At 42.0% G+C, this 21,101-nt stretch overlaps 1 protein-coding gene across 1 annotated transcript in view; it reads right to left on the bottom strand.

The window, feature by feature from the left end:
- The window catches only part of RASEF (RAS and EF-hand domain containing), a 34,606-nt gene extending 13,831 nt beyond the window's left edge, over positions 1 to 20,775 (bottom strand). Inside the window, exons 1-6 of the mRNA XM_075726888.1 lie at positions 20,420 to 20,775; positions 7,338 to 7,484; positions 4,915 to 5,005; positions 2,074 to 2,169; positions 885 to 962; positions 335 to 450 (exon numbers count right to left, since the gene is read on the bottom strand). Of these exons, the coding sequence (XP_075583003.1) occupies positions 335 to 450; positions 885 to 962; positions 2,074 to 2,169; positions 4,915 to 5,005; positions 7,338 to 7,484; positions 20,420 to 20,775 (884 nt within the window). The remainder of the gene's footprint in view (positions 1 to 334; positions 451 to 884; positions 963 to 2,073; positions 2,170 to 4,914; positions 5,006 to 7,337; positions 7,485 to 20,419) is intronic.
- Positions 20,776 to 21,101: the final 326 nt, after the last annotated feature.

The following is a 21,101-nucleotide window of genomic DNA, read 5'->3' on the forward strand; positions in this document are numbered from 1 at the left end:
AAAAGATACCAATTCAAAATATTTCTGAATACAGTTTTTCTATGTTTAAATTTCTGCTGAAGTATGTTAAAAACAGTTTTATGCAAAGCAAAATCACTTTGCAACTTCATTGATCTCTGCCATTATATCTCAACAAAGACCATGAATGAAAAACAAAAGCAACCTGACAAGAGAAGTGAACAGTAGTCATGGCATACTTTGCATGGTGTCAAATATGTACCTGCAATTCATGGCAAATTTAGAAAATAACAGTTACCAACTGCATACATAATAACGATATCAGACAACAGATTTTTTCCCCTGGTGAAAATATTATCATGTAGAAGTACTTTACCTCTCAGTGTTCAAAGTCTGATCTGCATACTCGCTTTTCAAGCTATCTAATTCACTCTGTAGAAAAGCTATATTTGTCTGTGCTTCTAAAAGATCTTTCTTAAGTTTCTGATTTTCCTTAAAAAAAGGAAGACATTAGATGTTAGCTGTCACAGTCATCTGCATAAAATGTTGACATATTATAATGGTAAAATAAAAACCATAAAAATTAAATAAAAATGAAGCACTAGAAAATCTGAGCACAGAGGGGGAAAGAAAATGAAAGAACTCTAAATCAACAGAGAATTCAGTAAATTCGCATGCAAGAACCACTGAATTTTTATTTTTCTATTTCAGTTACTCAAAAAGGGGACTATATCATCTCAAGACATTTCCAAATGCTATGCCTAGAATGTACAGAACGGGGTTTTTTTCCAAGTTAGAGATTCACATACACGTAACAACTTTAGAAGTTTATTTTGTAGCTTGCCAGTACTAAACGTAAAAAAAACCTGCACTGCAGAGGCTAAAACTAAGGCTAAATTAATATGTTAATGATAATAATCTCTTACCAGCAACATATCATGTATTCTTTTTTTCAATTCAACCACATCTTCCCTGTGATTTACATTTTTGGATTGCTCCTCCAGCTACAAGGACAAAAAAAATGCACAATTAATATATGTTATTGATTATTCTGATTCAAAGTACATAAAAAGTAGTGGAAATCACATTAAATAACCCCTAAAACTTTTTACAGCTATTGAAGTTTTTAAAACCCAGAGTTTTCCCAGCTGTGTGAGTAGGGAGTATTACTCCAAAAATCACTGGCTTTCTATACATTTTTTTAAATCAATACTTAAAAAATGTTTAATGCGCATTTTGTACTCTGTAGGTGTTGACTATGCATAACTAGTGACACAGAAGACAGCTACTGAGAAGATATTAACAGGTGTATCCCAAATAAAATTAAAAAAAAATTATATACTACCTCATCTGTGTAGTATTTGCAAAAGCTCTCATGTTTCTTGTGAGAAATTTCCATTTCTATCACTGCTCTTTTAAGTGCAATTCAATAAGAAGAGACAAAAATATATATCCTCATTGGTTGCTGTAATTCCAGTAAAATTTATAACAAAAACTACTGTCAAAATTAAACCCAAATTACAAAATAACCCAAACCAATATTCATATCTGAGATTTCAGTTAACCTTACGCTTAAGTATCAAAGGAAAAGATCAGGTTGAAGTTAGGTTCAAACTAGTAATAACTAGTTCCACTAGTAATTTCAGTTTAAAATTACAACTTAAACCCATCTCTACCATTAACATTTGATAGAAATGCACTAGCTGCTAAAAGGCACTATATTACTACAAATTTCTGTACTTCCCTTGCCAATTTCATCTAAATCTATACATTACAAATACTTAGAGGCAATATATTAGACTATTTCTAATGTATCAAATACAAGACTAGGTAACTGCAGTGTTAACAATTTGATGGACCTAGAAAATTATTCAGCAACAGAATTTGGCTAGCAGATGGTCTCTTTCCTAAGTATTTCAGTAAATCAGACAGAATGAATACAACAGCACAGAATGACAACACAACCTAAAAAATTATTTGTAGTTGCCATTTACTAATACTCATTAAATTTAAAAGCTACAATTATGATTATCCATCTTGGGGAAGACACTTCATAAGGTCAGCATCTCTTAAAACACTTTCAAAACTCTCTCACCATGACTTCAACTCACTTACCTTTTTAAGTTTTTTTATTGTCACCTGAAGATCCCCAACTTCAGTATCATACTGGCGCTTCAGCTCATTTAGTGCTTCTTCAGCTTTTCGCTTCTCCTACAATATTTTTAATCTCATTAAAAGTTGAGACAGGTGTCCAATGTTTATTAAAAAATGCATTCATCAGTTTGGAAACCACACACTTTCCCCTTAGATTACTGTGTGTTATTTTGTCTTTCCATTATGTCAACCTGCACCTTCCTTAATGTCCACAGATTTTGATTCTGTAATTGCAGTCCACATACAAAATATTCACAGAAATAAAATGTAAGGTGGAAGCAAAGATATGGGTCAATTCAGTGTCTGTTATGCATGTCAGTCTCCTTTGCTTAACATTCTTGATGCCTTAAAAAAAAAACAAACCCTGAAAGGTAAGTGTTCAAATGTTATTTGTAGGAAGATTTAGGTGTATATTGCATATACAGATACATACATACACACCAGCACACAGATCAGGGCATTACATCCCTTTTTTTCAAACCAGACTTCTATGGCTCAGCATACAATGTGCTAGTAATAGCATTACTGTGCCACCATCACTCACTTATTTCTGGTTTTCCTTTTTTTTTTCGCTTGCAAGTGTTGGAATGTTACAGGCCCATGTTCAGTAAAAGGTATGCTGATAACAGCATCTTTAGTTTCATATGGCACTTGATCTGAATATCTAATCAGGTACACTACTCTGATTTTTATTTTAATCAAAACAGAGAGATTTTGAAAGGAAGTTACACCAAGCACAATGAGAAGAATGGTTTGTTCCACATGCTGTCAATGACTACGTGTTTAACTCACTCCAGTCACTCCCCAGGGACTTCAGTGCACAGTTTCACAACACAAGAAACCAGAATGCAGCAGTGATACATGGTGCCAATGAGACAGGTTGAGTTGTCACACGGAAAAGACAGATGTGGGCTTTACTCAGAATTCAGTGCTTTCCTGTAGGTGATGCTGACATCCGTGTGTTAAAACGATAATCAAAGTAATCAACTTAAGCTGGATTCTCTTACTGTTGGCACCTATATAGGACTCCTAAGTATTGTTTGGTAACTATTTTCTTCCCTTGAAGAAACAAAATATAGGATAGGCTCAACCTGCAGATACTATCACGCAGAGGCAGGTGTCACAGTGGTATGAGTGAGATCACTCTGACAAACAATAGCCTTGAACACAGGCATTAAGATTAATGGCTTAGTACAATCCCACAAAGTAAATACCTTACATTTACTCTCAGGGCGTTTTAGTAGGTGGAGTATGTGGAGCTATGAGCTGAAGGGAACATTTAGGAGTGAAAATGAAAAGAGCCTTGTGAGAAACAAGTTACAGCCCATCTTTCACATCTATAGCTAGGTGTGAACAGAGAAATCGCGATCCTTGCAACTTGGTAACAGTTTGAGGACTTTTTAGAATGAGAAACACAAACTAGATGTGGATAATACATAGCAGATGTGTTTTTACATAATCCTAGTACATAACATATTATCAGAGTGAGTGAATACACATATCCCAGTCATCTTTCTGTAGTAGTGAAAAAGAGTTTTCAGGGCTTATTTCAGTGATTTACCACTTTTTGCAGAACAGAAACTTTCCAGAGCAAATGTATTTGTTTTCTAAACATAAATACTTAGTCTCTCTGGAAATGGAAAGTTTGTCTCTATTGAGAGTTGCATTATGATTAGTTAAACATATTATGATACGCTTTTTTTGCTGGGGTGGTATCTTTAACATTTTTATGTAATTATATTTTGTTTCTAGGAAAACAACCGACTTTTATGGTTTGGCAGGAGTGTTTCCTCTTGTCTAGAAAAAGATACTGTTTGAAGCAAATCTATCAGAATACCATTTACCTTCACAGATCAACTACTGTGAACTATTCAGAATCCGTCAGTTGGCAGACTGTACTTTGTTGCTTCTGATTTTACAAATGCTTTGGTGAAGGAACCCATACCAAATATATAGATATTCAGTATATTGTGTCCTACAAAGCAATAATTATGCCCACAGTGTATGTTTTAATTAATGCATTTCTTATGTCCACATTAGAACACTTTCACAAACTGTTATTATTATGCCCATTTTAAAGTTGTGTTTATCTGATGTGAATTTAGGAACCGTTCAACGTGAAGCAGACGACACATGTAGGGTAGTTTTACTGTACTGCTTTCTGCTTAGAATTACACAGCCACATGTGGCTCTAATATATCTTTCAATGGGTAAGAGGAAGAGGATTCTTGCATTTATCCATCAAGACTGCAAGCCAGTTAAAACAACAGCTAAAACTTGAGCACGTTGAAACAGAATTTCCCATCAACTTTGGGAGGTCCAGGCTCTCACACACTGTTATCACAACTACCCTCTCTTATGTCTATAGCTCTCTAAAATATAGTTGCAGGGTGAGAATGGGGAAAAGAAAGATCACCACTCCAGGCAGATGTACAAATTAGGAACAAATGATCTAAGCATTAATTCCTACATAAATTAGATTCCATTCTTTTATAGTGAAAGGTCATTTTCTCCAATCTGTTTCCAATACTGGTCTCCGAAACAAATTCCTCTAAGCCAGCACGTTCTCACAAGAGAAAGACTTTTTTTTTATTGGTTTATTACATTTAGAGCATCCATTCGTCTTTGGGAAAGCATTAAAAGAATACATTTTTGATTTCACAGATAGCTTCTTTTCATCCAGGCCCTGCCTTTGGTGACTTTGAGTCAGCCCATCAAGATCAGAAACACACCTGGCCATCAATCCTGCTTAAGACTACTGAGTTTGGTAATTATAAAATTCTGTAAATATGAAATACTTACTTCCTTTTTAACCTTATGCTCTGCAGCCTGTATCCGTTGTTCCATCTCTTCCTCCAGCTCACTGAGCTGAACTGCTGCTTTATCCTGAGCTCTAAAATTTAAAAGTAAATACTCTCTTAGGAATTGTTCTCTGGCTTGACAGAAATGTTGTGTGAAACACATCTGCCTACCTCAGCTGAAACAAATTTGACAGACAGACATGGAAACAGTTTAACATTGCCCAGACCTTGAAACTAGTATGGTTGGGAACCAAAAACACAGATTAATTTGAAGATACAGGCAAACTAGATTTTAAATAATAGCTGACAGCTGATGATTAGTATGAAATACATCACATCTGCATTTTAAAAATTAAGTTACAGAGATAAAAGGCCCCCCTGGTTATCCTGTGAAGAGACTTCAAAAGGATAACTACAGAGACTTGCATCATCCACACATACAAGATGTCTGTCCTGAGCTAATCTGTTTGGTTTTGGCAGTAACGATGTGAGATTGCAAATGCCAAGTAGTTACAATAGGTAAATACATCCCTTGAAGCTGAAGAAGCAAAAATATCATTTTTAAAATGGAAGTATAATGGGCATGTAAAATACAATTCAAAGTTACAGGCAAGGAAGAGGAGTCAAAATGTTTTAAGAAATTAAACATAAGAATAGAGCCTGCAAAAATTTGGTCCAGGACTTATCCTAAATATGAACAGAGAATCATTTGCAAGCTGCTATATGCGCTTATGCACATGTGCGTGCATATATAATCATAGAATCATAGAATCGTTTAGGTTGGAAAAGACCTTTAAGATCACCCAGTCCAACCATTAACCTACACTACCAAGTCCACACTAAACCAATTAAGGGTAGACTAGACTAAACCATGTCCCAAAGTGCCACGTCTACCCATTTTTTGAACACTTCCAGGGATGGGGACTCCACCACCTCTCTGGGCAGCCTGTTCCAATGCTTGACTGCCCTTTCCGTGAAGAAATTTTTCCTAATATCCAAACTAAACCCCCCCTGGCACAGCTTGAGCCCATTTCCTCTTGTCCTATCGCTAACTACTTGGGAGAAGAGACCAACACCCATCTCACTACAACCTCCTTTCAGGTAGTTGTAGAGAGTGATAAGGTCTCTCCTCAGCCTCCTCTTCTCCAGGCTAAACAAACCCAGCTCAGCCGCTCCTCATAGGACCTGTGCTCCAGACCCTTCACCAGCTTTGTTGCCCTTCTCTGAACATGCTCCAGCACCTCAATGTCTTTCTTGTATTGAGGGGCCCAAAACTGGACACAGTATTCCAGGTGCGGCCTCACCAGCGCCGAGTACAGGGGCACAATCACCTCCCTGCTCCTGCTGGCCACACTATTCCTGATAGAAGCCAGGATGCTGTTGGCCTTCTTGGCCACCTGGACACACTGCTGGCTCATGTTCAGCCAGCTGTCTACCAACACCCCCAGGTCCTTTTCGGCCAGGCAGCTTTCCAGCCACTCTTCCCCAAGCCTGTAGCGTTGCATGGGGTTAGCGTGACACAAATGCAGGACCCAGCACTTGGCCTTGTTGAATCTCATACAGTTGGCCTCAGCCCATCAATCCAGGCTGTCCAGGTCCCTCTTCAGGGCCATCCTACCCTCCAGCAGATCGACACTCCTACCAACTTGGTGTCATCTGCAAACTTACTGAGGGCACACTCAATCCCCTCATCCAGATCATTGATAAAGATATTAAACAAGGCTGGCCCCAAAACAGAGCCCTGGGGAACACCGCTCGTGACCGGCCGCCAACTGGACTCAACTCCATTCACCACTACTCTCTGGGCTCAGCCACCCAGCCAGTTTTTTACCCATCCAAGCCATGAGCTGCCAGCTTCCCAAGGAGAATATTATGTGAGACTATGTCAAAGGCTTTGCTAAAGTCCAGGTAAATGACATCCACAGCCTTTCCATCATCTACCAGGTGGGTCACCAGGTCATAAAAGGAGATCAGGTTGGTCAAGCAGGACCTGCCTTTCATGAACCCATGCTGACTGGGCCTGATCCCCTGGTTGACCTGCACTTGCCTGTTGAGTTCACTCAATATGAACCTCTCCATAATCTTTCCCAGCACTGAGGTCAGGCTGACAGGCCTGTAGTTCCCCGGGTCCTCCTTCCGGACCTTCTTGTAGATGGGCGTCACATTGGCAAGCCTGCAGTCATCAGGGACCTCCCCTGTTAACCAGGACTGCTGATAGATGATGGAAAGTGGCTTGGCGAGCTCCTCTGCCAGCTCCCTCAGTACTCTCGGGTGAGAGTACTGACTAAACTAACCTTTGAACACAGTTGATGGAAATACTCCACATGACATATTTTGGCATTAACTTCCGGTAGTTTAACCCAACAAAGTGTGATAGAGAAAAAAGTAACTGCATAACTGAACTAGAAACACAACTCACTATACCTTTTTACCGCGATGGCCAAAGTTTCCATCTCTGTGCTTTGAAGTTTGATCTCTCGGATGAAGTTCTTAATGACATGTTCGTATGGCTGGATTAATCTTGGTTCCGCTATGTGTATGTTCTGATACAGAACACTGACCTGCTCTTGTCTGAAAAAGAAAGATACCATTTTAACGCACTTACTGGGAACAATGTTCTATAACAGGTTTGAAAAATATATTACAAATTAAGATATTCCCCTTTTTGCATATTTTTAAAATTTAGCAAGTTAGATATGGTCTTTGAACATACAGCATAGTATGTCCGCATTCTTCTAAATGATGTTTACCCTTCCGGTTTCTCTACTTTAATATAGTTACTGTAGAAAAAGCTTTTAGGCTTAAGTAAATTTTCTGTACTTCTATTCATGATGTATTGAAGAGCATGCCACTGGAGAAACCCGTAATGTATATCATGTTTGTTGGTGGCTCTAAAGTTAATCATAATCTGTGAAGAACTTTACGACTTTAGGAGGCTGCATAAGAAATGAAAATGGGTATGATTGCCAACCACCTAAGTTAAAATGGATGTTTAAAGTGGGGAGAGGGAGGTGATCACATCTCCTTCAAGAAAAAAGCCTTTGATGTTCCCTCAGCTGTTGGACTTCTAGTATTTACATCTCTTGTATCAGTGCGTGGCAGGGGGGGAGCAGTAGGGGATATGAGAATACAACTCTTTGATTTAAGACAAATTATTCTGGTCCAGACGACTGCACTCTTCATAATGCCAGCCCTGTTTTATACCCCAAAAAAATCATGGTTATGAGAAGTTAATTCTGTGTATGATTCTCATGTGAAAGATAACAGATGTATCTACTACAGAAGAAAGAAAAAAGCTTCAGTAGATCCTTTAGTTATTAAAAGCCCTCCTGAAATTTATACCGCTGCCCCAGTGCAGGAATTGTATATTCCGATTTCCATTTGATCTGGATTCATTTACGTAGATTGTATACAGTTTTAAGTGTCAAAGCAAAGAATCTTGACAAGATTAAAAAAACAAAAAACAGCATAAGCACCAAAACATTATTACACAGGTTACTACATAAAAAGCACTGATTGCTGGTCATACCACTAATAACGCCATGTAACCCTCTGCGTTACACGCCAGCTAGGTTCCAGTATCTGGGTTACCGTAAGTCAATATACCAGAGAAAATTCTGTAACAGAATTTAGGAGTCGCAAGGAAAATTGAAGCTGATTGCCACATAGACTATACGCCAGAACATGAACAGGTATACAAGAACTTAAAAATTAAACAGAGAAAAAAGGAAAAGGGAAGATCAGGTCTGGAAAGGTGGAGGAAGCAGGCCAGTAATGAGGAAATACAGCATATCAGTGGCAGAAATGCAAACAAAAATAATGTTTTGCAAGTTCTAGTCTAACACTATATCTAACATATCATGAATACATCACCTCTTTTTGTTGTTAAAGGAAAGCTTAAACTCTGATTTAATGATCCTCATTAGACAGCTGATGTTTTCCTATGTTTTCCTATGGAGGTAGCGCTATTTAATGCCTTCACCATACGCATGATATCAACAATCAGTGTATATTCTCTACGTTTTTCCCACTTGAAGCAATTCCACAGCTTAGATTATCAATATTGCAGCACTCTGCTTCTTCTATGTGATTTCCCCATTGAAGGTATAACTTAGTTTATTACAACAGTACCATAATTGTTACTATAGCTCAGATTCCCATTTTAAACAACTGTAGTTTTTCAGGACACTGTAAAATCTGTTTCCAGCTGAAATGCTGACATTTGTTTCAATATACAGAAACATAACAGCAGCACAAAGAAATATAGATTTACTGATGCCAGGGGCATTTCCGTGTACATACATGTTTCTGTCTTGCAAAGGCCTTCCTATACAAAGGCTAATGCTTTACCTGTATTCAGTATTTCCAAAGGTTAAGTAAAACTTAATGTAGTGCTCTGAATATCTTCCAATGTATGCACACAATTTCTTTTTCAAAATATATTTCAAACACAGTAATGTCAAGGTTCACAAATAGTCACAATAATGCACAGATTTATCCGATCATCAGATGCTACAAATTATGTATAAATAATATATCATTAAAGAACTCCCCAAATGTATGTTTAAGCAATTAATAACTTGCATTTAAAAACCAGTTAAGGACATTTTACTTAGCTACAACTTTGCACTAAAACAACACTGATATTATGAGCACCGTCAGAAATGTTAAAACTAGGGGAAAAAAATTGTAGACTTAAAATCTGCCCTCCTTTCACTGTACTATTACAAAATACATGAAAATGTGAGATTTCTGCATGAAAGGGTTTCCAGCACAACAGAGTTTTGGAACAGCTCTGATGACAGCATGTATCACAAAATAAGTCTGAGGTTTGGGTTCATCAGATCTCAATTAAATTTCAAGTGTACAGCAGATCTGTAGCATTTAGACACTGATTTCCAAGTACACGCAGCTGGACAACAATCAGTTCAGTGTCTCAAGGTGTTACCATTTACAGAATTCCTACCACGCTTCCATTAACACTGGGTAGGCTTGAAGCTGGAGCCTGGCTGTACTTCAAACATTACAAAACATAGCCTCTCCATAGTCCCTCCATTTGAAATTCCATTTATTTCCAACAGTTGGACTGAGGGCTAGTAACATATGCTGCATTTCATAAATTCCTAGCACTTCAGCAGTTGTCCTTCAGAGCTGCAAACTGCTCACCAAAACAGCCAATAAACTATTCCAGAATAGGTTCAAATTTTAGATAGAAGCAGACATTGTGCATATCCAGAATTAGCTGCTGAAGAATGTCACTTCTTCAAACAGTGTGAATATACACACAGTCCTTTAAATGAGTCACGTGTAAAATAGAAATGACACTAGCCACAGCAAGATGGACAGAGTTTATCAATCTTCCAAGGCAGACAAAATCAGCACAATCTAGGTCACCATATATGATTTTTAGATATACGAAATACAAACATGAAATCTGTATTCTGAAATTTTCTTATTTCCTTTACATTTAAATTTCACCAACAAGATGCTTACTAATAACATTGTTTCCTAAAAATCAAGCAAACAGTAGGAAAATTACTTGTTACTTGATGCTAACATAAAATATTCACTACTTGAGCAAATGTTTTCCTGATTCTCTTCCAAATCACAGGTCACACTGAATAATGGCTGGATCTTTAAGGACCTACATAACTTCTTTTCAAAAGATTACACAGTTATGTTGGTACTCTATCTTTCCCACCCCATCTTCTGCAGGATTAATCAGCTGCTGCCTTTAAATCAAATGAAACTACACCCATAAAACTACACTGTACCTCAAACTGTACTACAAATCCTGTGTTCAAAAACAGCACACACATAATGTTAATACCAGAGGCCTCCTACCATACAGATTATTAATGGGGTAGCAAAATTGAACGCACAGTGTCTTACACTGATGGGAGTAGAGAATCAAACAATGAGTCTGGCCTTTGCTTACTGTATGTTGTGCCACAAGCAGAAGACATTTGTAGTAGAATATCGTAATGTATTTCCACAACTTTCATTCTCTTTACAAGAATGACACAGCCCCTCCCTCTTGCAGCTTCTTTTCAAAGTGTATGCAAATGCACATACCAGAACTGAAGGTAGGAATCAGCATCTCCATGCTGCTGAGCCTCTGCCATACAGCTAAGCCTGCTTTAAGATGCAGTAGTCAGAAGCACAAAGTAGTTATTGTCAGAGTTTATTCTCCCTCTGTGATACAAAAACCTCTTTATATTTATTACTCCTCCTTAGCCCAGTGACCAGCTACCATCCAGATAGATTCAAATCATCTCAGTGACCCAGTTTTATGAAGCAGTAATCAGGCTTAAGAAGCAAAACAATACCCTTACAACCACAACTGTGCAGGATCCTGGAAAGGGCCTAAAGGCTTTTTTAGATTAAAATTGGCCACTGAAATTCTCAGTGACACTTACCTGAGTGCTTCTATGGCAACTTTATGGGAAGTCTTAATTAAGAACATGACTCAACAACTACTGCACCAACAAAAAAAACCAGAGGAGAAATTAAAGTCATGCAACAAAATTGATGGGATTTTGCTTAATCACTTACGCCTTCAGCAAGAAGTAATACACTTTCATGAATTGGGAAGACTGCTATTGATTTAATCACTCCAAGTATCCGTGATGAATTAGCAACAAGCACACTGTGATAATATTTTATAGATACATAGGATTTTAGAAGGATGCAGCTATTTGATGATTATGAGAGGAATTCTTCTGAATTGTCTCTTTCCATATTTCAATCACTCGTCTGTTTTCACATGTTTTGGTAAATATCAGTGACACCACTGCAGCAGAACAGATTAGTTGCAATGAATATTGCCCAATTTGTCTCCAGCTCCCCTTGAATACATGCTATTCCTTTCTGCAAATTAATTAGTTATTCAAAATTATTTCTCAAGGAAGATTTCACAACTGGATTTCACCAAGCTGACTCCTGAACTCTGAATAGTCTATCCTTTTGCTGGGCAAAAAGGCCACTAGAATGCTCTTACTTCAGTTCCAGCAAAATTCAACAGAAATGCTCAGGTTTGCCCTTTAAAACTGGTCTTCCTTGAAATCCTGAAATCACTTTTAAATGAGTTTAGCTGCACCCTTTTAAGTTCCACACCAACACAACTGTAGACATTCACAAATACTAATGCACAGAAAGAGCTTTTTTTTTTGACATACGACATGAAAGAAACTGTCCCTTTGGACCATGTGGCACTATGGTTACGCTACCTACCACACATGCCCTTTTGCTGCTTCTACAAAGTACAGACACAAAACACAAGTACCCAAAAAAGTAATAGTATTCCGACCAAGTACTGCTCTGACTTTACCTTACGTCATCTCAAAGGTTTTATAACATAAGCTGTCTGTAAAATCAGTAAATGTGATCAGTCAATATTGGCACAACTTCACATAAGAGTTAACTTAAGCAAAGTTACTCTGTTCACATGGTTTCAGAGAGTTCCTAAGAACTTTTCTTTCCTTACAGATAGAAAATAAAACTGCCATGATGACAATGCACTTTGTAATGATAGATTTAAAATACCATGGTAGAACACAGGAGGAGCAGAAGAGAGGAAAAAAAAAATAAAAACAACACTGCGATTAGAGATATCAGATATTTAGATTATATTAAGTGGCATAATTTGATTTAACCCACAGAGCTATGCTAATTCATATCAAGTCTTAGTATTATTTTGGTTTGCTGAATGCACAGTGACTGTTTGCCTATGATCCACATTCTGAATGCAGCTCAGTGGGAGTTGATGGAATTTATCAAAGAACAACTCTGCAGTTACTCAGTATCTTACGTGTGTTCCCTATGTAGTTGCCAGAGAGAGGATGCTGTGTTACATGGGCCCCTTAGTCTCACCCTGAGGGCGGTATTTTCAGTATAGTTTTCCACCAAAGATGTACAAAGTGCAATAGGCTAATGGAAAACTGGAGGAAATCAAAGATGTTCCAGTGATGTAGTAATACCACCTTCCCTCATTCACATGTAAAGATTCAGTGTTTCTTCCATTGCTATTTTGCGTATGTTTACCTGGGTCTGCTTCAGAAAGTTGGAGACTGACAAGGTGACCAGCACAATTTCAGGTCCCCCTGTGCAGAGCACTCTGGGGAGCACAACGCAGCAAAACAAGGTAAAAGCTCACTTAGGCAGGAGCTGCGCGTGGGCCATCAGGTCTAGCTGGGCGAGGGTTGTATTTAGAGGTAAGAAAACTAGACCAAAGCATTCCCCAGCAGGACTGGTTTTGTAGGTCCTTCTGCATACATCCATATCTTTCTCGACACCATTCCTTGCCAATTACTGACCTCTGTCTTCACTTCTCTCTTCTTTCTCATCCATGTTTTTACCTGCAGGCTTAAGGTCCCCAAACACTTTCTCTTTGTTTTCTTGACCCAGACATCTTTCAAGCACTGGAAAAATACAGTTTCTATTTCTGTAGGTGCAGGTAAAAGCAAAGATAATCACCACTACACTTAAACTTATTTTCGTGGTGATAATATGCTCCCATTCCTAAGTTTTAGAACACTCTTCTAATGGTCTCTCCCGAGTGTAGGTGAGCTTGCAAAATTACTCTCACCTCTTGTAGCAGCTCTGCTCTGGTATGGGTATGAAGCGATGAAGTATAAGGTGGTCTGAGCTGGGAAGGTCTGAGCTGGGCGGTTGGAGCAAGAGAAAGATCAAGCATTACGCATCTGATGATTGTCCTTACACTGGAGACCAATAGCCTATGTTTGCCCCCAAGAGATAAAGAAATACCTTTTTCTGAAAAGCAGACGCATTGGATATGCCATCATATCACCCACCAGAAAAGATCAACCAAATTCATTTCAAATTGGAAAGGATCTACTTTTGTCACAGCTGAGTGCCTAACACTTTCTGCTAGATTAAGTGCCTTCAGGAAAAATGGATTACATGAAACATTAACGTGGTGTAAAAGTCAAGGTATTTCTCAACCTGCAGCACTATGGTTTTTTTTAATACCACCTCTTATTAAACGATTCTATGATTCTATTCTATGATTCTAAGATGAAGAAATCTGCAACCCCCAGATAAGAGAGGCTGGCCAAGGACTGATTCCCAGGAAGGGATTTTTAGTGTTTCCAAGGAAGAAATGCTGTTCGCTTCCTGAAGACTGAGGTGTGCTTTGGAGCCAGTGGAGCAAGAGTGGAAAAGACTGGGACAGGGAGGGAAAAATGAAGTCTGTGGAAAGGGAGAATGCTGCAAAGGTATGACAAATGATTGTGTGACATGAAAATACCAGCAAAATTAATGCTACAGTGCTTAAGTTATTTGGCACAGATGCTGTTCTGATTAAAGCAAAAACCAGAAGAGCAGTAAAACCTAAGGTAGCTCAGAAAGTCTTCTAGCTCACAGCAAGGCATCCATCACACTTCCAGCAGAGCATATTTATCAAACCCCTGTCATGAGACGTATGAAAAGACAAGATATCATTCTTACAGCAGAGATCCCCTCTCCAGCACTGTGACAAAGGGAGACCCAGCATTTGTTTTTCCTCAGGATTTTCTTTTACCCGCTCCTCAGGAACACACTTCAACTTCCAAGGAAATCTCTCCCATGCTGATATCATGGCTCATCATCTCTTGGAATTAAACACAAATTGCTGACAGGAGTCAGTGCTGTGCTCTGTATTGACTTTGGCAAAAATCCATCCTGGCTCATGATGGCAAGACCATGACAGGTTTTAGACGTTTTTTTATGCAGCAGAGGCCCTCCCCCTTGCTGTAGCACAGCAGTATATCCCATGAGCATTGCCTTTCTTCACAGTTTAAGTAGCTCACATTAAAAACAACACTCTTCTCATTTTATCACATCCCCCAGATCCACATTTTCGATACAGCTCCATATGACATGATTGGGGGTGAACTGTTATCACATTAGGAGACTTTGGAATTGTACAATGCATAAAATCTCAGTCTGGCAGCACTGAAATCGGAGTCCGATGAACAGTCAGTTTGGCCCAAAGTACAAGGCACACAAGTAAAACAGACCCCAAGACTAAAAAGCAAAGCAATGAAGTATGAGGACACTCAGAAGCAGAAGAATTTAACTTGAAATAGGGATATAAACTTTCTCCTCCAGATTCATCCACCCATTCATTTTCAAATTAATTTAGTTCATTTTCCAATCAAATTATCCAATCTGCTAAGTATCACACAAAAATTGCCTCGTAGGGCTTAAAGGGATTCAGTTCATCCCAGAGTGAACCCACAATACATAAGAACGCACACAGCACACACAGTCCCAAGTCTTTGTTCTTTCTGATAGAAGGTCTTTGACATTAAAATTTCCAAATCTGTTTTCCGGCAAGTTTTTCGCCTGTAATTTACAGACACGAATAACTGTCATAGCATTCATAAGTACAAGTTTTCTCTTGAAGCGTCAGTGGATGTTGTATCATTCTTTGTGCAAGCTGAGGAATGGAAAAGCATTGCCATTAGGAGACTTTCCCACATGCTTAAAGGAGCACGTGCCTATTAGGAGCACGGAGGAACCTTTCAATCTTACCACTGAAATCCAAGCAGATCTGAGGTTGGCCACATATTAAAAAAGGACACAACACCCAGCACCATAGTCAAGGGCTAAACCCTTCCAGTACAGGCAGTACACTGGAGCACTCACTGCCTGGAGCACCAAATAGGTAAGTTTCTTAACTTTTGTTGTCTACTCCTGTATACTTCTTAGAGGAACGAACAAACTAACGTGCCTGAGTACTCAATAAAACAGATCTCCCATGGCTCACACAGGTATACTCCATTTGGCAATTCACTACATATAAACGAAAGGCATTGCAATCCTTTGTGTTTAATTACTCACTATACCTGACTGAATATAACAACACAGAAAGGTAGCTGCATTTTAAATCAAATGAATGCCAGGAAAAAAAAAAAAAAAACCAACCCTCTATGCAATTCCAATAAAATCTGACTTCTTTCCAATTACACATCTTTCCATCTTATACATCTTATATGTCTGACATAACTACTACTGGAGGAAAGACAAGTGAAGTAATAAAAGTAGTCAGAATTAAGAGGCCAGTTGTATGAGACTGAACAAGGCTAAGTGCCGGGTCCTGCATTTGTGTCACAACAACCCCATGCAACACTACAGGCTTGGGGAAGAGTGGCTGGAAAGCTGCCTGGCCGAAAAGGACCTGGGGGTGTTGGTAGACAGCTGGCTGAACATGAGCCAGCAGTGTGCCCAAGTGGCCAAGAAGGCCAACAGCATCCTGGCTTCTATCAGGAACAGTGTGGCCAGCAGGAGCAGGGAGGTGATTGTCCCCCTGTACTCGGCGCTGGTGAGGCCGCACCTGGAATACTGTGTCCAGTTTTGGGCCCCTCAATACAAGAAAGACATTGAGGTGCTGGAGCGTGTCCAGAGAAGGGCAACAAGGCTGGTGAAGGGTCTGGAGCTCAAGCCTTATAAGGAGCGGCTGAGGGAACTGGGATTGTTTAGCCTGGAGAAGAGGAGGCTGAGGGGAGACCTTATTGCTCTCTACAACTACCTGAAAGGAGGTTGTAGTGAGGTGGGTGTTGGTCTCTCCTCCCAAGTAACAAGTGATGGGACAAGAGGAAACAGCCTCAAGTTGCACCAGGGGAGGTTTAGATTGGATATTAGGAAAAATTTCTTCATGGAAAGGGTAGTCAAGCATTGGAACAGGCTGCCCAGGGAAGTGGTTGTGTCACCATCCCTGGATGTATTTAAAAGACTTGTAGATGTGGCACTTAGGGATATGGTTTAGTGGTGGACTTGGCAGTTAACATTTGGACTCAATGATCTTAAGGGTCCTTTCCAACCTAAATGATTCTATGATTCTATGATTATGTGATTATATTAGGTCATCAGCCTGGAAAGACTTTCCACTCTTTTTGTGCTAGAGGCACAACTGCCCACTGAGCATGTGTAAAGACTAAGGCAAGCGATACTTTGACTCACAGTGACCACCTTACCAAGAAATCTAACTGAATTTAGTCCCAAAAATCTATTCAGATGGGGAGGGAAGCAGCAAGGCTGAAAAGAAACTCTTTGACATTACTCTTCCTGTTTAACGGCAACTGATACAACCACAGCTCCAGTAGAGACTTGGATGTTTTAAAGCATAAGCTAACAGAACTGTGCAACTGATACACCAACCTACAGAGAGGCAGGATCCATCCCATAATAAAACTATCTTTTTTAAAATTAACTAAATTCAAAAAATGCTTATTGTATATGCTTATTTTAGTACCTGGAACAAGGCAGTACCTGGCAGTAAACAATGTTGCATCTAATGTCTGCTACTACACTGAGGATAGGATCAGGATATTGATCTGGGGTTTCACACCTCATTATGAAGGCTTATTTATGGCTTTTAAAAGCTGAGTCGCAGAAACAGAGGCTGAACCATGTATATTGATATCAGTGAAAAATTTCCCCTAGAATTCCATGGGTACTCAATCAAGCTCAGGAATGATACAGACCACAGGTGTTTACCACGTAATTTTCTCCTGACTTCAGCCCTGGTTTTCTCCCACTACTTCCATCTGCTATGCAGAGGAACATAAACCACAACAGCATCAAAGCACATGTGCCAGTGTTTTGCTAGACTGGGCCTAGAAGGCACAGCATGTTGAGGGACTGAACCCCAAAATGATTGAGATAAAAAACGCACATGATCAAGATAAAAAATATGGACAACTAACTCCACTCATCTGGGTTTGAGGAGTTTCTTCTTTGTAATTACTTTTCTCACGGTTTTCAATGCCAAATGTTACAGCAAACATATGAAGAGTAATAAACCATAATGTGAGGACACCAACTGTTTTACAGTATTGAAGATTCAGGTGTGTTCCAAGCTAGGTCTGTTTTGCAAAGTACTGCCTTTCCCTAAAAAAACCTGAACAGGTAAACAACTGAAAAAATTAAATAATTCAAATTAAAAAAAAAACTTTTTTGAAGAACCAGCTTGTTTTATAAAATCTGGTTTTGCTATATTCTGTTGCTTAAAATCTCTCCTACGCCCAAACTCCTCAATTTTGATATATTCATTACTTACACAAGTGGTTCTAATGATTTTAGCGGGATTACTCACATGAAAAAAAACTTACACATACATTTCCACAAGAAAAGATGTGGCCCACAAATGGAAAAAAGTTGAGCTGTAACACAGATCCGCTTCAAGCACTTCAGGACAGGAAAGAGAAAGAATAAGAAAACAAAGGGCACACTGTTCTTCAGCTGACGTTGGCACACACCTAATAAATACAGCCAACTACGAAGGATGTTCAAAGGTATTTAGAAAGCTGAACATGAATAAGAAGCATTTACATCAAATACTGCCCACCTGATACGCATGTATTTAACTATAAAAATTTAGTTCTGTTTGCAATTTAGATGTATAAGAATCACAACACAAATTACATTAACTGTGTCATGGTGAATTTAACAATACTAAAGGATGTGTCTGCACAGTCAAGCCAACGAAAGCTATTCCCCTTCCCTCCTACCATCCTCTTAGACAAACAACTGGGCTATATTCAAACTGCTGCTGCAAACATAGTAACCAAGATACTGACATAAGCTTATTACCAAAAGGAGACAGATGCTTTCACAAGCCACCACTGTTCATGAGTCAGATTTTTTCCATCTCCTACTGAGTTTCTGCCTGGCTTTAGGTTAAGAATTGCTTCTACAAATTTTCAAACTGTCTTATTTTTTTGTTCTCTTTCTGTAGAAAGCAAGTACATAGCAAGGAAGGCATCATGAACTACGTAAGAAAGACCTGTATGAAGTTACTGATCTGTCTGAAATGGAGCAGTCCAGTAAGACTAACCAATGTTACGTACCCTTCCAGTCCAAAAAGAAAAGAACATTCGACTCCAGTTGTGCATAAGTAACTCGTTAAGTAACTGAAAATTTCTCTGAAAAAAGTTTTCATCTCACAATCTGAACACATTTTTACAAGTGGCTAGAACCAAATTATCGGGTAGATAAGAATTTAAGGTGAGTCATATGGAGACTTGTGTGATAAAAATTTGCCAATGATTAGATACATGCTCCTGTAATATAACAAACATTCAATTCGATTGGTAAAAAAGTTACACAGAAGTTAATGTGCTTTCTGTCAGCTTCTGTGTACCTCACAGCCAGGACCCTACTGCAACTTGACGCAGTCTCTCGGGACATATTCACGTATGTATTTTTTTAACTGCCTCTTAACGAGCTGCCAAGCCCTTAAACTCAGATTGCTTGTTTTCCATCTTAAATTACAATTTTTAAATGAAGCAGAATCACTCTGTACTTTTTATGGCCAAGGTTTTCATATTAATTTTGAGCACCTCACGTTCCAGGCAAATCACCGAAATGTGCCTCTGTAAACTCGAACCAGCTCGGTACTGACAGACCCGTGGTAACCAGGTTTAATCCCAAACCAAGCTACCATCAGTTGTCTTCATTCCACTGGCATCGAGGGCAAAGGCTCTCACGGACTTCAGTGGGCTCCTCAGCCCGAGAGCCGTGAACACCTCAACACCGCGAACCTGGAGGGAGGCAAAGGCGGTGTTGGTCTGCCGCTACCGGGAAAAGGGAGACACGGGAGCAAGAAAGATGCTGGCGGCTGGTTGTGGGGCAGCGTGGGGAGAAAGTTTCATTTGCGGAGCTGGCAGCACTCTGCATCCCCGCGCGTTTCACCGGCCTCATCTTCCCACGTGGGTCCCTGGCAGAGCAGCGGAGAGGAAGCAAGCAAGCAAGCAGCTGCACGCTGCAAAAACAAAGCTGGCAGCCCTCACGGCCGGGTGGATGTGGGGAGGGCTCCATACCCCGCAAGTGCAGCGGGCGAGGGGTCAGGCTGAACCCCGGCACGGCCGTTCCCCAGCACGCTACCGCAGCAGCGCCGGCGCAGGCTGCTGCCAGGAGGGCCGCGGCCCCTCCGGAGGGCGGCAGGGGCGGTCTGCCGCTGCGAGACCCCCGCGGGCAGGCTCGGTCCCCTCGGGCAGGCTCGGTCCCCCGCGGGCAGGCTCGGTCCGCTCGGGCACGCTTAGCCCCCCTCGGGCAGGCTCCGTCCCCGCGGGCAGGCTCGGTCCCCCCTCAGGCAGGCTCCGTCCCCCGCGGGCAGGCTCCGTCCCCCCGCGGGCAGGCTCCGTCCCCTCGGGCAGGCTCGGCCCCCCGCGGGCAGGCTCCGTCCCCCGCGGGCAGGCTCCGTCCCCGCGGGCAGGCTCGGTCCCCCCTCGGGCAGGCTCCGTCCCCCCGCGGGCAGGCTCCGTCCCCCGCGGGCAGGCTCCGTCCCCTCGGGCAGGCTCCGACCCCCGCGGGCAGGCTCCGTCCCCCGCGGGCAGGCGCGGCCCGCCGCGGGCAGCCTCCGTCCCCCTCGGGCAGGCTCAGCCCCCCTCGGGCAGGCGCGGCCCCCCGCGGGCAGGCGCGGCCCCCCGAGGCAGCAGCCCTGCTCCCAGCGGCGCGGCCGCCCCTCCCGCCGCCGCCGTCGTCCCGGGGTCGGGCCTTACCTGGGGATGTACCTCGCCTCTTCCCCGAGCCGCAGCTCGAAGTCCCTCCAGGGCTGCTCCAGCCCCGCGGCGGCCCACGCCGCCGCCGCCTCCTCCTCGCCCTCCGGCTCGCCGCCGCCGGGCCGCCGCCGGGTGGCGCCGCGGAAGCCGCGGGCGAACTCCGGGAAAGTGATGGCCCCGTCCCGGTCGCTGTCGAGGCGCTGGAAGATGGCCTCGGCCTCGGCCGGCCGCACTCGCAGCTCGGCGCAGAGCGCGGCGAAGTCCTCCCGCTCGATGCGGCCCGAGCCGCTGGCGTCGCAGGCCAGGAAGAGGGCGCGCAGGCGGGACAGCTCGTCCCCCGCCGCCTCGGGATCCATCGGCCGGCGCCGGAGGCGCGGATCCTCTGCCCGCCACCGGGACGGGACGGGACGGGACGGGACGGGACGGGACGCGACGGGACGGGGCGAGCGGCGGCTGCCCGACGCGGCGGCACAACTTTGCCGTCGGCTCGGCGGGGCGGGCCGGGCCCTGCTCCGCCCCGGCGCCCCGCGGGGCCGGGCGCGGCCGGGAGGCGGGGGACGGGCCGCAGGTGGGGGCTGTGGCCTGCGGCAGGCGCCTGGCCGCGCCGAGGCGGCCGGCGGCAGCCGGGCAGGGCCGGCGACGCCCCGGGGGAAAGCAGGGAGGTGCCGGCCCCCTCTTCCCG

This window comes from Pelecanus crispus, chromosome Z (genome assembly GCF_030463565.1).
Source record: "Pelecanus crispus isolate bPelCri1 chromosome Z, bPelCri1.pri, whole genome shotgun sequence".
NCBI lineage: Eukaryota > Metazoa > Chordata > Aves > Pelecaniformes > Pelecanidae > Pelecanus > Pelecanus crispus.